Genomic DNA, 16,617 nt, shown 5'->3' with positions numbered 1-16,617 from the left:
GAAGAAACTCCTGTGAAGGGTCTGGTGAGAGGGAAGAGGGTATCTGAAAGGGGGGATACAGTCCCTGTTTTACGAGAGGGAGACCCTCCTTTAGGCCCTATAGGCCCCTTTCTTGGTAGCATCGTAGATCCTCAGGGTAGTAGTACACACATTATTGCCTGTGTATTTGTCTAAGATTTGTCTAAAATGATAACCATGTTACATAATAGGGGCTCCCTGTCTTAAATACCCTGTGCCGCCCGAGCGTTAATCCAGCTCTGGTTAGCAGGAGGGAGCGGATAGTTGCTCCAAGTCTCTGGATAGGACACAGCCTGCAGAGTAAGCCAAAGAGTTCTAAGGATCACAAGATTTGGTAATCTCGTGAGACTAAGATCTTCCCTGCTCACTCTACAGGAAGTTCCCACCCTGATGGATGGATGTCAGCAGCACCAGAAGCATAGATAAGTACAGTGGGCTGGGGGTGTCATAATGTGCCTGGGGGATGGCGTGATAAAGGTAATGTTTTATTTTAATATATGTATCATTGCCCCATGTTGGCCACACCCACAACACAATGTGGTCACCCCTTTTCCGGTGCCGCCGCGCAGGCCCACCTCGGTTTCTTTCCTGCTGGAACTGAGGTCTGTGGACTATAAATTCCAGGTCTGATTTTTAGTCCCAGTCCATCCCCGCTGGGGGTCCTCATGTGTATTATACCCAGATACAGAAGGACTGTGAGATCGGGATCCACGGTCAGGAGATCCACTTCTGCAAACCTACCCGCAGTCCCGATTTTTGTGACCTCATGTTTACGTGGACTAGTGTGTGGCTGGGCTGGATCAAGGACATGGCCATTTATATATTATACCCACAGATACCCATGTAATAAAATGTCAGACGTCAGTTAGACCCAATGTCCCCTCACACCCAGGATCCATTATTACATATATAAGACTCCGGCGAAGAGGGTGTAATAGGAAAATACGACTGTAAGTTCCTCTGCGCCAGGGACTGGTACATTAGCGGAGTGTACAGAGCTGTGTTATATATATATATATATAAAGATTAATAATAATAATGGGGGGTGGTCCTACAGGCGGGGTCACCACCAGCCGCATCCTCAACGCAGTTGCACCCCACTTTCTGAGGCCAGTCCCCCAATGTCTGCGCCCACATATGTATACACAAGCGGAGAAATATAACTTCCGCAGCTACAATGACCATTTCCAGCACCTGGGGGTGAAACCTTTCTTCCCTGAATCACAGTAATATCTTCCCCCCTCCTATATGTCAGCAGCGGACAATGATTAATTACACACAAGATTTTAATGAACAACGATAGTTCTATGACAAGCTAGAAATAAATAGATGGTAAAAATAAGGTGGAGGCAGATTAACACTGGCTGGTCCGGACCCCCGGGTGAGCGGCCTCTGAACTGTCAGACATCAGGTCCTCTGCCCCACGGGCTCTTCTGGGAGGGGGCCGCAGGGACCGGGGGCCACAGGAGGGGTGTCCGTCGCTGAAGGTGTCTTGTAACTTCCTGCGCAGCTCGGCTTGAACCTTTGGGAAAGAGGAGACTGAGCTATAAATGTGGACGCAGAGAGCAGAGGAACAGACACAGATACGGTGCTGCTCACCTCCTTATTACAGATACAGTACAGGACGGCGACCAGCAGCCCCTGCGGAAACGGGAGACAGCAGAACGTCACTGCATGGACTGTGTGGGACCTAATAAAGGACTAACTGCTGTAATCTGAGTGTGACTCACATGGAACGAGCTGAGCAGTAGCTCCAGACCCAGCTTACTGTATCTCACTCTGCCCCGCGCACTCTCTTCAGGTATCAGGTTGAAGATGGCTTCATGGATCCCGAGAAGTGGGATCAGGGTCAACGTGGACTTGGCCAACCTGAGGGAAATGGGTGAGAGGGTCTGAGAATCTGTGGGATGAAGGCGGTGTGGAGAGATGCTCTGCAGGTGTGTGGAGAGATGCTCTGCAGGTGTGTGGAGAGATGCTCTGCAGGGTGTGTGGAGAGATGCTCTGCAGGGTGTGCGGAGAGATGCTCTGCAGGGTGTGCGGAGAGATGCTCTGCAGGGTGTGCGGAGAGATGCTCTGCAGGGTGTCCGGAGAGATGCTCTGCAGGGTGTGCGGAGAGATGCTCTGCAGGGTGTGCGGAGAGATGCTCTGCAGGGTGTGCGGAGAGATGCTCTGCAGGGTGGGCAGAGAGATGCTCTGCGGGGTGTGCGACTTACGCTGGGATTTGAGATGTTTGTCTTCCTTTAGTGTAACGTAGTACAATGTGGCTCTATATTACAGGACCACCCAATATGTTTATAAAATACCACCCATGATACACTGGTCGCAGGGCAGGAAGACACTGTTCTGTTATCTGTGATAAGAGCTGCTCTGTAATGCGGAATGTCCAAGGTGTGATGCTCTGCAGACCTCTGTTTCAGGTCATCAGTGCTCTGCAGAATGTCTAGGCTGTAATGCTCTGCAGGGTGTGTCATGTGATCACTGTTCAGTGTACCTGTACTTGCGGTCGCTTCTCCTCATCTGATTTGCTCGAAGTTTCAGGACCAGGATGCGCAGAATACGCAGGAAGATGATAAAGTTCACCTGTGACATCATAAAAGTCATCATCATTTATCTGTGACATCATACCTGTGACATCATCATTTACCTGTGACATCCTACCTGTGACATCATCATTTACCTGTGACATCATACCAGTGACATTGTCACTTACCTGTGACATCACACCCGTGACATCATCATTTACATCATACCTATGACATTATATAGTAATGATTCATAGACCAGCGTTGGAAACACAAATGAGAAGAGAGTCTCCAGTCCACAGATTCATCATAATAAATTATTAAAAGATTGAATTTTTATTTCAATAATTTACAAACAGACCATGCCAGGTAACTTCATGGAGAAATATTAAAAACTTTTGATATAAAAAGAAAACTTATATAACGTGAGCAATGATACAAAAAATAAAATAATAAACAAAATATATATAGTGTTCATAAAACCAATTAACCCATTGTGAGAGCCAAAATGTTACAGAGGAGAAAGAGGAGCTGATCGTGAGACCCATCAGTCACCTACGTAAGTGACCGCAGTCTAACCAGAAATGTTTCAGCTTCTTGTCCTGATCATCCTAATTTTCTTACTGAATACAGCGTAACGACTCGCGCCACAATCACCTCTGTAAAGACATTTAGGGGTCTATGTACAAAGATGCGATGAGCCATAAAAATGGAGAAAACAGCATGATGGCGTTAGGCACCCGATCGCAACAGCCGCAGCCCGGCTAATCTGACAGCCGGGCGTGTGCAATAAGGAGGCTATTAATTAACTGCCTGCTGGGCTGATGCCTGCAGGTGTGGGGGCTGTGTTTCATTGGCTCACTTGTGTATAAGTAGCAGGGAGGGCTTAGCCTCCCTGACAGTTATAGTTGCAGTACCTGTTACCGGACCAGCCCCTGTGCTTAGTATCTTTATCGTTGGACTCCCGTGTTTTGACCCTTGGCTTTGTTTCCTGGACTTTGACCCTCTGCCTGTGCCCTCTGACCTCTGCTACGTTTCCGGACTCTTCTTGTTTGCTGCCAGCCCTGACATCTTACCTGTCCCTGACCACGGTACCTGCCTCGGACCTAAGACCTCAGCCTGTTTCTTGACTACGCTCCTTCCGTCTCCGCTACTCAGCGCTACGGTACGTTTCATAAACTTGTACTACTCCGAGTATAAGACCTGGGGGTAAATGTATTAAGCTCCGGGTTCTTTAACACCCGCGAGTTTGGCGTCTTCAGCGCTTAAATTTAAAGCGACGCTGCCTTGTAAAGGGAAGTTTCCCATTACAAGGCAGCGCCGCTTTAAATTTATCACACTGCAGCATACCGAGGCGTTGTACAGACTCACCAGCACGGCCAGTAGGATGGGGGTGCGAATTATCCACCAATAAGAGCGATTGTCGTTTCTCTCCCAACACCTGAAAACCCGGAGAGAAGCGTCAAGTGGTTCCTCATTTGTTCCATGGAGCTTACACTTCGTTACACTGGTGGCTGAGCCGATAAAGCAGGAATAGGGATATAATAACATATAAAAACATAATAGACAAGTAATGTCCTGGGATCCGCAAGGCAGTGTTACTGACGGCTGTAACAGGGCGCACATCGGAGGTTTGGGGACTATTAGCGGGGTGATGGGAAGCCTTACATTATCATCATCATCATCATTTATTTATATAGCGCCAACATATTCCGTAGCACTTTACAATTGGGGACAAACATAGTAAACTAATAAACAAACTGGGTAAAACAGACAAAGAGGTGAGAAGGCTGCTCGCAGGCTTACAATCTATTAGTCACATGTGTAGCACTCACTGCGTGTTTTCATAGAGCTGTCTCACAACCACCCACGGGATCACAAACAAAACAGGAGCACCTGAAACAAACCACATATCACACAAGTAAAATGACGAGGTCAAAGTGACACAGCGTTTGTGGCATTAAGGGGTTAACGGATATAGCGGATATGTGCGGAGGTTAAAGCCGGATGTGTGGATCCGATTCAGTGCAATGCAAGAATAAGGTGGTCTTCTACCCAATACAGTGTACAACACACAAGAGATGGATGGTGAACACAACGCACAACACACAAGAGATGGATGGTGAACACAACGCACAACACACAAATGGCGGATGGTGAACACAACGTACAACACACAAGCGACGGATGGTGAACACAACGCACAACACACAACATACAACACACAAGAAATGGATAATGAACACAATGTACAACACACAAGCGACGGATGTTGAACACAACGCACAACACACAACGTACAACACAAGAGACAGATGGTAGAGACACACTTACCCCAGCCCAGTACCATGTACTGAGGCAGCGCAGCTTCCTCTGAGAAGGACAACATGAGCAGGAGGTTGTGTAAGTACAGTCCTTCCACCAACAGCCAGTAGTAATTAGCAGCTACACAGTATTGTGTAATGGTCTGAGCCACACGACAACCTACCAGGGTCTGAGAGATACACAATGTATCACACATTTTGTTACAATATTACACTTGTAGACATAGATGGATATACAGATTGTTGATAGAACTATACAATTTTCACCATGATCTGTTAATACCTAGGATGTAACCCCCATACTGTCCTAAACAGCCCCTGTGACCTACACGCAGGTAGGTCACAGATCTCGCCCCAGTCTCACCCTCTCTCTCAGCAGGGCAGTCAGATCTTCCTCTCCTTGGATCATACTATGCTGATGGGTCAGCAAAGCGTCGCGGGAGAGCAGGGACACTGCGCGCAGGATGAACGATAGAAACAGGTTGCAGTGAATCAGATTCCGGGTGCAGCGCAGACGCCTGAAACACAGAACAGAGTCATGAATACAAATGATTGGACCTGTTGTGCTGTATATACCGCCCAGCGCACATCACGCCACTTAAGAGATGTAAACTATAAGTGTGCCCATGAGTGTGGGGAGATGGAGGAATCAGAAGCTGCACTTTGTCATCTCGGAATGGGCCTGGAAATGGTCTTATCCTGGAAATGTAATTACATGAGAATAACTTCCTTTACTGGGACCGTTCTCCCCACTCAGCTCCTCCCATAGTAAAACTTCTGCAAACTGACACCTTACCCCGGTGTGATATCGCCAAAGTGAATTTTTCTCTGCGCCCATTTTAATCCATGTAAATGACCTTTATTACCTAAACAAACTGATTATTGAGCCATAACCCACAATTACACAATTGTCACTACGATAAAATAAATACAATGTATATAATGTTCTGCAATCTGTAACAAATCAGCCAATCAGCGCATCAGTCATTTCACAGCTACAACTATCCCATTGGGCGCGGTCTGGTCATGTCGTGCGCAGGATTTTGGGTTCTTAGTGTCTGTAAAACTGGACCTATGAATAACTGGCACGTTCAGAGTCCTGTTATTACAGGTGTCACAACTGTATGTAGCGTACCTGCCAGTGTTGACGCTACTTTGAGGAAGGTGCGGAAACTAACGTGCTCCTGGTATTCACCAGGGACCCCCGCAAGGAGGTATGGACACAGCCGCAGGAGACATGCAGGTCGCGGTCCTTCTCCAAGTCAGATAGCGAGACACGAGGAGAGAGTGATCAGAGAAGCCGGGTCAGTAACGGTGCTGGCAATCGAGGTACATAAGGAGTATCCAGAGAAATAGTAAGACAAGCCGGGTCGGTAACAGTCTGGCGATGCGGAACAATAGGGAGATCCAAAAGGGGTAGTCAAACGGTCCGGGTATAAAGGGCACAGGCAGGCAGAAGAGTCAAGACAAGGCAAAATATACTAGAACGCTGTAGGTAGAAATAGACCTGATACCCTGGCACTGGGAGAGCAGCCATTGGGGAGAGAGTGGGCGGCGGCGATGTCATCAGCCGCCGCCGGGGGTTGAGAGTAGTGTCCCGTTGTCTGCCAACGGAACGCGCATGCGCCAATGGCCAGGCCGGGCAGCCGGAAGTGCCGCGTCTGGTTTCCTGGCAACCAAACGCATGGGGAGACAGAGCAGATGGCCATCCCGGAGAGACCACGGGACGGCGCCTGGCAGTATAGCCTCCTCCTCCTCCTTCCTGTTGAAGAAATCTTTTAAGTAGAAGGGGGGCATGATTGTTTTGCTTAGACCTGATCTCCCGTGTATGACCCCTGGCTTGTTTTTGTACCCTGTTGTATTGCCTGTGACCCCTGACCTCGGATTGTGCTTGGAATTTCTTTGTCTGCTGCCGGCCCTCGACCCCTGCCTGGACTTCACTCTGACGTTGCTTCTACCCACCATAGCTAGGTTCTCCCCAGTCAGCGCTCATCTCTCGACCCTCTGTTGTCTGCGGCCAAGTCTGTCCCCACCACTAGGGGCTCCAGTGAACACCGGACTTCAGAGCAGACTCCGGGTTTTGACGTGCTAACTGGAGTGGTTCCTAACATTATAACTGGCCCATTGCCGCTCATCTCTGTGCTCTTTGATCAGCTCAAACAAGCCACGGTCTTCTCCAAGATTGATCTGAGAGGTGCATATAATTTGGTCCGGATCAAGGAGGGGGATGAGTGGAAGATGGCCTTCAACACTCATTCGGGCCATTATGAATCATGCCCTTTGGCCTATGTAACGCCCCTGCGGTGTTCCAAGATTTTATTAATGATGTTTTACGAGAATTTCTGGGAAAGTTCGTGGTGGTATACCGTGACGACATATTGATCTATTCCAAGTCACTGGAGCAGCACCGGATTCATGTCAAAAAGGTTCTCCTCAAACTACGCCAGCACTGCCTCTTTGCAAAACTTGAGAAATGCGAGTTTGTAGTTACCCAGATCACGTTCCTCGGATATGTCATCTCTCCTTGTGGCTTCTCTATGGAACCTAGTAAAGTCCAGGCAGTTCTCGATTGGATCCGGCCAAGCAATCTAAAAGCCATTCAGAGGTTTTTAGGATTCGCTAATTATTATAGGCGATTTATCCGGTAATTTTCAGTATTAGTGGCTCCTATTACTGCCCTTACTCGAAAAGGAGCCGATACTGTTAATCGGTCTTCCGCTGCTTTGACATCTTTTAAGGCCATCAAAGATGCCTTCATCTCCGCACCCGTCCTCCGACATCCCAATCCGGATCTACCTTTTATTATTGAAGTAGACGCCTCTGACGTCGGGGCCGGTGCCATCCTTTCTCAGAAGGATCTCAATGATCACTGTCTGCACCCCTGTGCATTTTTCTCCAGGAAATTTTCCTCCGCAGAAACCCATTACGATGTGGGTAACCGGGAGTTGCTGGCGATCAAGTGGGCATTTGAAGAGTGGCATCACTGGCTAGAGGGAGCTAACCATGTAATCACGGTATATACCGATCATAAGAATTTACAATATATACAATCTGCTAAACTTGTGAATTCTAGACAGGCCCGGTGGGTCCTCTTCTTCTCCCGCTTCAACTTCACTATTACCTTCCGGCCAGGATCCAAGAACACTAAGTCGAATGCCCTATCTCCAGCTTTATCGCCTCTCATCCTTCCCTCGCAGAACCTACCTTTATTATTCCGGCGTCCAAAATAGTCCTTGGTCTGACTCAGGATCTCGGCGCGACCCTCTGTGGCCTCCAATGTTTGGCACCGCTGGCTACCCCCAGGGGTAAACTATTCATACCTGATTATCTGAGGAGGATGGCCCTTGCTGAATGCCATGATAATAAAACCTCGGGTCACCCTGGAGTATCCAAGACGTTGTAACTTCTGTCTCGTTCCGTCTGGTGGACCTCCTTGTCTGCAGATACCAGAGAATTTGTTTTATCCTGTGAATCCTGTGCCAGGAATAAGTCTTCTCGCAAACTTCCTGCAGGTCCTCTTATGCGTCTGTCTGTTCCAGTGAGACCCTGGACACACATATCTATGGACTTCATCGTGGAACTACCGCGCTCATCCAGCTTTAACACCATCTGGGTGATAGTAGACAGATTTAGCAAAATGGCCCACTTCATCCCTCTTGTGGGATTGCCATGTGCTAAAACATTGGCGTCTCTATTTATTCAGCATGTTTTCAAGCTCCATGGACTCCCCGTTAACATTGTCTCGGACCGTGGTTCCCAATTTGTCGCCACCTTCTGGAGAGCTTTCTGTACCCAATTAGGAATCAAAGTTTGTTTATCATCAGGGTATCATCCACAGTCCAACGGACAAACAGAAAGGGTCAACCAATCCCTGGAGCAATTTCTCCGGTTATATGTAACCAAATGCCATAATGACTGGGCTGCTCTGCTTCCATGGGCAGAGATTGCCTATAACAACTCGTGTCATTCTTCTACTCTGGTGTCCCCATTTTTCTGTAACCTTGGATTTCATCCCCGGTCCAACTCGCTAGAAGTTCCAAATCAATCTAAAACCCGTCCTTTCGATTTCTCATCTGTTCCGGATATGGAAAAAAGTTCATATTGCCCTCAAACAGGCTTCCTTCGAGTCTAAACATTATGCTGATCGGCACCGCGGACCATGTCCTTTCAAAGTCGGGGACAAGGTGTGGTTGTCCACCCGCAACATTAAACTCAAGCAACCCTGTAGGAAGTTAGGTCCCAGGTTCATCGGACCCTTTTCTATTATTAGACAAATTAACCCTGTGGCTTTTAAGTTAAAACTTCCTCCTTCACTCAAGATCCCTAATACTTTTCATTGTTTCTTGTTGAAAGCGGTCACAGGGTCACATAGGTTCAGGCCACATCAATTGCACAGACCTCGTCCTGTCTCAGTCAAAGGGCACCAAGAGTTCATCGTTGAAAGAATTCTAGACTCCAAAATAGTGCAAAGCCAAATCCACTTTTTGGTCCACTGGAAGGGCTACGGCCCGGAGGAACGGTCTTGGGTGCCGCAGAAACATCTCCATGCTAACCAGCTCATTAAGGACTTCTTCAAAAAGTATCCTGGGAAACCTGGTAGTCGTGGTGCCTTGACCCCTCCTCAAGGGGGGAGTACTGTTATGAGCCGCGGCTCCCCGAAGGGCCGCCGCGACTCACTTCCGGTGGTCCCAGGCCTCCCGGCCGTCTCCATGACGGCCGGGACATCACTTCCGCCTCCTACGTCCCGGTTGCCTGGGCAACAACCGAGAGGCTCTAACTCTACTGACGCAGCGCCCGGCCAGCGGCCTTACAGCCGGGCGCAAAGATAACATCTCTTTTACTTGTACTCTCTTACAGGAACACTGTATAAACCATATGTTCCTGTAAGCAACATTATACTATATGGTTCCAACCTGCCCTGTCTGTAGATACTGAGGATTTATGAACAGAAATGCTTGTACCATACATGTACAAACACTGAACATATTACCTGGTCATTAGTGCAGTAGGGAGGGGTCTCGCTGGCTCTCTCTCCTATTGGCCTCCCTCACTACTTAAGACAGTGAGGACAGAGCCTCACTGCCAGTTATAGCTCCCAGTGTAGCTAGGCTCCCTGTTCCTGTTCTGCTCCTTGATTGTTTTGCTGAGACCTGATCTCCCGTGTATGACCCCTGGCTTGTTTTTGGACCCTGTTGTATTGCCTGCGATCCCTGACCTCGGATTGTGTTTGGAATTTCTTTGTCTGATGCCGGCCCTCGACTCCTGACTGGACTTCACTCTGCCGTTGCTTCTACCCTCCATAGCTGGGTTCTCCCCAGTCAGCGCTCATCTCTCGACCCTCTGTTGTCTACAGCCAAGTCTGTCCCCACCACTAGGAGCTCTAGTGAACACCGGACTTCAGAGCAGACTCTGGGTTTTGACGTGCTGACTGGAGGGGTTCCTAACACAGAAACAATAAAACCAAGAAAAGGTACTTGGGTCACTTCAAAGACACATTTCTCCAATTTGCAGTAGAGATGGTATTTATGTATGACCTCTTTGACTTGTTCCCGATGGGAAATCAGATCTTTGTAAAACACTAATATGTCATCCAAATAGACTACCACAGAGGTATATAATAAGTCCTGAAAGATGTCGTTGACAAATGTTTGAAAGATGGCGGGGGCGTTACAAAATCTGAAGGGCATTAGCAGATACTCGAAGTGCCCATCCCTGGTATTGAAGGCCATCTTCCACTCATCCCCCTTCTTGATACAAATCAGGTTATAGGCTCCTCGAAGGTCTAGTTTGGTGAAAATGCGGGATCCACTGATTCTGTCGAAGAGATCAGAGATGAGAGGTAGTGGATAGCGGTTCTTGACGATAATGCGATTAAGGGGACGGTAATCAATACATGGGTGGAGTGAACCGTCTTTCTTTTTGACAAATAAGAATCCTGCCCCGGCAGGAGACGTAGACTTGAGGATAAACCCTTGTTTCAAGTTCTCGGAAATATATTGGGACATGGCCAAAGCCTCAGGACGAGATAATGGATAAGTTCGTCCCTTGGGTATGGGTTGACCGGATGTCAGTACAATAGAACAATCCCAGGGACGATGAGTAGGCAGGATTTCTGCTTAAATCTTACTAAAGACGCCCTGGAACTCTGCATATACAGTGGGAAGGATAGAGTCTGTAACTGTGGAATGGGCTATCACCCGGGATCTCGGGGAAGGAACCCCGGACATGCATCTATGATGACATTCTGAACCCCATACGATAACTTGAGCGCGGTCCAATCTATCTGTGGTGAATGCATCTGGAGCCAAGATAGTCCCAAGATGAGAGGGTTAATGGATTTAGGCAACACCAGTAACTGAATCATCTCACTATGAAGAGCTCCTACCATCAACCGGACAGGAGAGGTGAAGGAGGAGATGAAACCGTTGATGACACAATCGCCATCTACTACCGTTAATGATAGTGGTTGGGGCAAAGGTACTACCGGAATTTGGAGCCGTGAAGCAACAGAAGCAGAAATGAAGTTCCCGGAGTAGCCGGAATCCACAAAGGCCCTGGTGGAAAAGGGTGCTCAGGGTGACAGCCATGAGGAGTAGGGAGCAACTGTGGGTCCTCCTAAAGTGGCCTCCCTGTCACCGTTTAGGAGGAAGGGTTTCCCGTTCTCTTGGAGCAGGCCCTGAGGAGGTGCCCGGAATCTCCACAGTAGAGCCAAAGTCGTTGCTTGAAACGTTTCTCCCGTTCCTCCGGAGACAATCGGGAACGTCCAACTTGCATAGGTTCGTCCACAGGTAGAATCGGGCTTTGGAACTGTGGTGCAAGTCGTGATGCGACCCGCCTGGTAGTAGAGTGTTCCTGCGTGCGTTCTTGGTAACGCAAATCCACCTTGATACAGAGGGAGACAAGAGTATCAAGATCCGAAGGAAGGTCCCTGGAAATCAGTTTGTCTTTAATTCGATCAACAAGACCGTGCCAAAACGTTTCCACCAGTGCTTCATTGTTCCACTTTAATTCAGACGCCAAGGTCCGGAACTGAACCGCATATTGTCCCACGGACAGGTTACCTTGACAGAGACTCAACAGACTTGTAGCCGCAGAAGCTACTTTCCCTGGGTCATCAAAGACCCTCCTGAAGGCTTCAATGAAGGACACTGTATTACTTAGTAGGGGATCACTCCGTTCCCATAGGGGAGAAGCCCATGCAAGAGCTTGACTGCTCAGGAGGGAGATTATGAAAGCCACTTAGGTTTGTGCAGAGGGAAATGCTCCGGGGTTACACTCAAACTAAATGGCACATTTATTCAGGAAGCCCCTGCATCGTTTGGGATCCCCATCAAACTTTTCCGGAGCTGGAATGTGCAGACTGTAAGCGGCCGTGGAGACAGTGACCACACCGGAGGATGCTGCAGCAGAGGAGGTTGTAGTTGGGGTCGTAGGCAGGGAGCCTTGTAGGGCATCAAAGCGGGTAGCGATTCCTTGGACACACTGAAGTAAGAGTGCCTGGGCCGCCTCTTTTTGTTCAACCCGCTGAGCCAGGTAAAGAAGAAGGTCCCGGGCAGATGGTTCCCCAGATCCCTCCGTAGTCATGGCCAGAGTATACTGTCACAACTGTATGTAGCGTACCTGCTAGTGTTGACACCACTTGGAAGAAGGTGCGGAATCTAACGTGCCCCTGGTATTCACCAGGGACCTCCGCAAGGAGGTATGGACTTAACTGCAGGAGACACGCAGGTCGCGGTCCTTCTTCAAGATAGATAGCGAGGCACGAGAAGAGAGTGATCAGATAAGCCGGGTTGGTAGCGGTGCTGGCAATTGAGGTACACAAGAAGTATCTAGAGGAATAGTGAGACGAGCCTTATAAAGGCCGAGCAGCCAAAGGGGAGAGAGTGGGCGGCGGCGCTGTTATCAGCCACTACTGGGCGCTGAGAGTAGCATACCATTGTCTGGCTACGGGATGCGCACGCACCGATGGCCGGGCCAGCGAGCCAGAAGTGCACGGGGAGACAGAGCAGGCGGCCATCCCGGAGAGAACGCGGGACGGCGCCTGACAACAGGGAGGCAGATAAAGGATGAAATAACTACCCCAAACACTGTCTCTCGTATATTGGGGTGTGAGAAGTTTTATTTCTCCAGCAATAACGTTGTGACAGACGATTTCAGAGCTTATTACGAGGAGGTCTTGTAAATACAGTGATTGTGGTTTAGGCAGCAAGTGGCTACACGTCATCTGTATAGAGCAGTCGTGGAAGTGCCGCCGTTAGGTGGTGGCTGAGTGTATTGAACAACGTCACTTAGTCTGTGAGGAGAACTGCAGATAGCTCAACATAAATGCCCTTTAGGAGGTCTCAGAACTGCTATATCAGAATGATAAAATAAAACCTTAGTAAATGAGGTGCAGGAAACAGACCTGAGTTGTGTGAGAATACACAGCGCCACCACCAGCGCAGCCAGCGAAATCCCATATCCCACGCTGTACATCACCCGCAGCTGAGAGAGGATCCAAGCCTGGCTCTACCGAAACAAAGTGTAACTCGTTATCACAGCTCCACAACTAATTACACATTACCTGTACAAATCTGATCATCAAACAGCGAACATGCTGAGAAATAAAAGTTTAACTTCACTTTAAAGGATTTGCCTAATCTTCTGAATATAATTATTTGTAATATTTCTATAGAAAAGGGATCCACAAACAACAAACAATTATGTTAATTACATTTATTTAGAAGCCTGTTACCCCTAGCTCCCCCTTGTCTACGCTCCTCCATCTCCTCAGTTTATTTATTTATGTAATAAGCATATCCTTCTCTCCTCTTCAAATAAAAAACATTGTCAATGTATCTGGGGATCCGATACAGTTACATTGACAATGTCTTTTTTATTTGGAAAGGAGAAAATGGTATGTCTACCGGGTTTTGTCAGTAACATACTAATGAGTTGAATATTAATTTAATTGAACAAGAAACCCAAATACATACATTCAATGTGGTAGCACTCACCATACACATTGGCTCAGGAGAATTCCCCTGGGCCAATTCAAAATATGAAGCTATGGAAGACATCCATAGAATCGATCGGAAACATTTACATCAATCATAAGGTAGATATTGTTCCAAAAAGTGAGAAGAATGTTGAGATCACAGAAGAGTAGAGACTCTTAGGAAGGAAGATCTTATAGAAGGACACAACGCAAGGAATTACCTGACATCAGGCTTCATCTAGAAAAAGTTTCCAATTTTAAAACTCAGCTTGTGAGGAGCTGGAACTCCAGGAAAGTATATTAGAACTAGTGTCTTTCACCAATGTGGAGCGTGGTCACACAATGTGGAGTGTAGCTCTTGTATAAGGGATAATTATGAGGTGACCCATCTATTACACTTATTGCAGAATGTGGTGTATTTGATACAATGTGATTGTTGGATGTTCTATGTAGGGAGCATCTCTCCACCTTTAAACACTTGTATTATGGAACATTTACTTAACATAATAAGAGGAAGTGAGAGTCATTCTGTAGCTCTATTTGTGAAAGCAAAACCATATTTGTTCTGAAAAATATATAAAAAGTTTTTGGGAATACAACGCATAGATCCCATTAGACAAAGCAAGATACTAAAGATCAGGCAGTAATACCTTGGAGACCAGGGAGCGTAGACAAATATATATAATATAATTGCACAATCAATGTACGCTCCCTCCCTCTCTCCTCTGTGTATTTATGTATCCTATAAAGATATTACCAGAATTAACGGCCAGGAGTATGAAATACAAGTACATTTATCAATGCCCCCCCTCCCCGTCTCTTCTGTGTATTTAATACTCTATATTACTCATACAATACTCTATATTACTCATTATAATACTCTATATTACCTCACACGATATTACTTCTATAATACTCTGTATTACCCCATCCCAACATCAGAGATGTCTCTTACCTGTGACTGCTCCTGTTCCGGGTCCACGTTCTCGCACTGAGAGTGGTCTCTCCATGGCATGTCTGTCTCATCTCGGACCCACTGACCGTCTGCACCACAGCGTCGGAAAACAAACCCATCTCTTACTGAGGAACAGAGAGAGTGTAAAGCAGATTGGTCACCCCCCACAAGCAATCCCCTCCCCCCAATATACCCCTCACCCCAATATCACCTCCTGTCCCATATCCCCCTCCCCCCAATATCCCCCTCCCCCAATATCACCCTCCCCTTCTATATCCCCCCCAATATCCCCACCCCTCCCATATCTCCCTCTCCCCAATATCCTCCTCCCCTTCCATATCCCCCTCCCCCCAATATCTCCCTCCCCTCTCATATTCCCCTCCCCCAATATCCCCGTCCCTCCCATATCCCCTTCCCAACAATATCCCCGTCCCTCCCATATTCCCCTTCCCCCAATATCCCCGTCCTATATCTCCATCCCTATATCCCCCTACTAATATTTATCTGCCCTAATAACCCACCTATACCCCTCCCCATATCCCCCTCCTCACCTTGGGCATACCACGGCAGGTAGGAGGGGCAGGGCTCTGCGTGTGTGGTGTTAGGAGCAGCGTCCCCCCAGCATACATACATGTCAAACGTGCGATTACAAAAGACTCCTGTGACAACAGAGACATATTTGTAACACGTACAGGCGTGACAAAAACATGTTACATGTGAACAACACATCTTAGTTTAGTTATATTATTGGTGGTCACAGATCTGCGTCATCCATGTGTTCAGTTATATATAAAGAGGATAATACTGCACATATCATGTTACTACCTGAAACGTCCGATCATATCAGTGTTCAATGTGTCCACGAGGGCTCAGCCTGATCCATGATTGGACAGTTTAATAAAGAGCAGACAACTTGTGGGCAGTTACTACCAATCACTTGTATCCATTTCAATCTGGTTGTAAGTACGCCCTGGCTACACTGCTTGGTGCCCGTAGACACGGAACACACTCATACACAAAAACACACACATGTATATGTACAATAACACACACATGTATATGTACAGTAACACACACATGTATATGTACAGTAACACACACATGTATATGTACAATAACACACACATGTATATGTACAGTAACACACACATGTATATGTACAATAAGACACACATGTATATGTACAATAAGACACACATGTATATGGACAATAAGACACTCATGTATATGTACAGTAACACACACATGTATATGTATAATAACACACACATGTATATGTAGAGTAACACACACATGTATATGTACAGTAACACACACATGTATATGTAGAGTAACACACACATGTATATGTACAATAACACACACATGTATATGTACAGTAACACACATGTATATGGACAATAACACACACATGTATATGTACAGTAACACACACATGTATATGTAGAGTAACACACACATGTATATGGACAATAACACACACATGTATATGTAGAGTAACACACACATGTATATGTACAGTAACACACACATGTATATGGACAATAACACACACATGTATATGTACAGTAACACACACATGTATATGTAGAGTAACACACACATGTATATGGACAATAACACACACATGTATATGTACAGTAACACACACATGTATATGTACAGTAACACACACATGTATATGGACAATAACACACACATGTATATGTACAGTAACACACACATGTATATGTAGAGTAACACACACATGTATATGGACAATAACACACACATGTATATGGACAATAACAGGTCACATCACATGAAATAGAAGAACGGCAG

At 47.0% G+C, this 16,617-nt stretch overlaps 1 protein-coding gene across 3 annotated transcripts in view; it reads right to left on the bottom strand.

Moving 5' to 3' along the window:
- Window positions 1-1,286: 1,286 nt before the first annotated feature.
- GIPR (gastric inhibitory polypeptide receptor) overlaps window positions 1,287-16,617 on the bottom strand; it is a 142,229-nt gene continuing 126,898 nt past the window's right edge. For 2 of the 3 annotated variants that reach the window (XM_075186173.1, XM_075186172.1), the window contains exons 5-15: window positions 15,348-15,455; window positions 14,797-14,921; window positions 13,269-13,372; window positions 5,229-5,382; window positions 4,875-5,034; window positions 4,376-4,436; window positions 3,912-3,981; window positions 2,510-2,598; window positions 1,749-1,887; window positions 1,618-1,659; window positions 1,287-1,540 (exon numbers count right to left, since the gene is read on the bottom strand). In XM_075186173.1, the coding sequence (XP_075042274.1) occupies window positions 1,373-1,540; window positions 1,618-1,659; window positions 1,749-1,887; window positions 2,510-2,598; window positions 3,912-3,981; window positions 4,376-4,436; window positions 4,875-5,034; window positions 5,229-5,382; window positions 13,269-13,372; window positions 14,797-14,921; window positions 15,348-15,455 (1,220 nt within the window). In that variant the 3' untranslated portion in view covers window positions 1,287-1,372. Of the gene's footprint in view, window positions 1,541-1,617; window positions 1,660-1,748; window positions 1,888-2,509; window positions 2,599-3,911; window positions 3,982-4,375; window positions 4,437-4,874; window positions 5,035-5,228; window positions 5,383-13,268; window positions 13,373-14,796; window positions 14,922-15,347; window positions 15,456-16,617 lie in introns of those variants that run through there. The other variant, XM_075186174.1, reaches the window with a different exon arrangement.

This window comes from Mixophyes fleayi, chromosome 9 (genome assembly GCF_038048845.1).
Source record: "Mixophyes fleayi isolate aMixFle1 chromosome 9, aMixFle1.hap1, whole genome shotgun sequence".
Classification (NCBI taxonomy): Eukaryota; Metazoa; Chordata; class Amphibia; order Anura; family Limnodynastidae; genus Mixophyes; species Mixophyes fleayi.
Note: the sequence above shows the minus strand (reverse complement) of the source record. Positions and strands in the feature narration are given on the sequence as shown.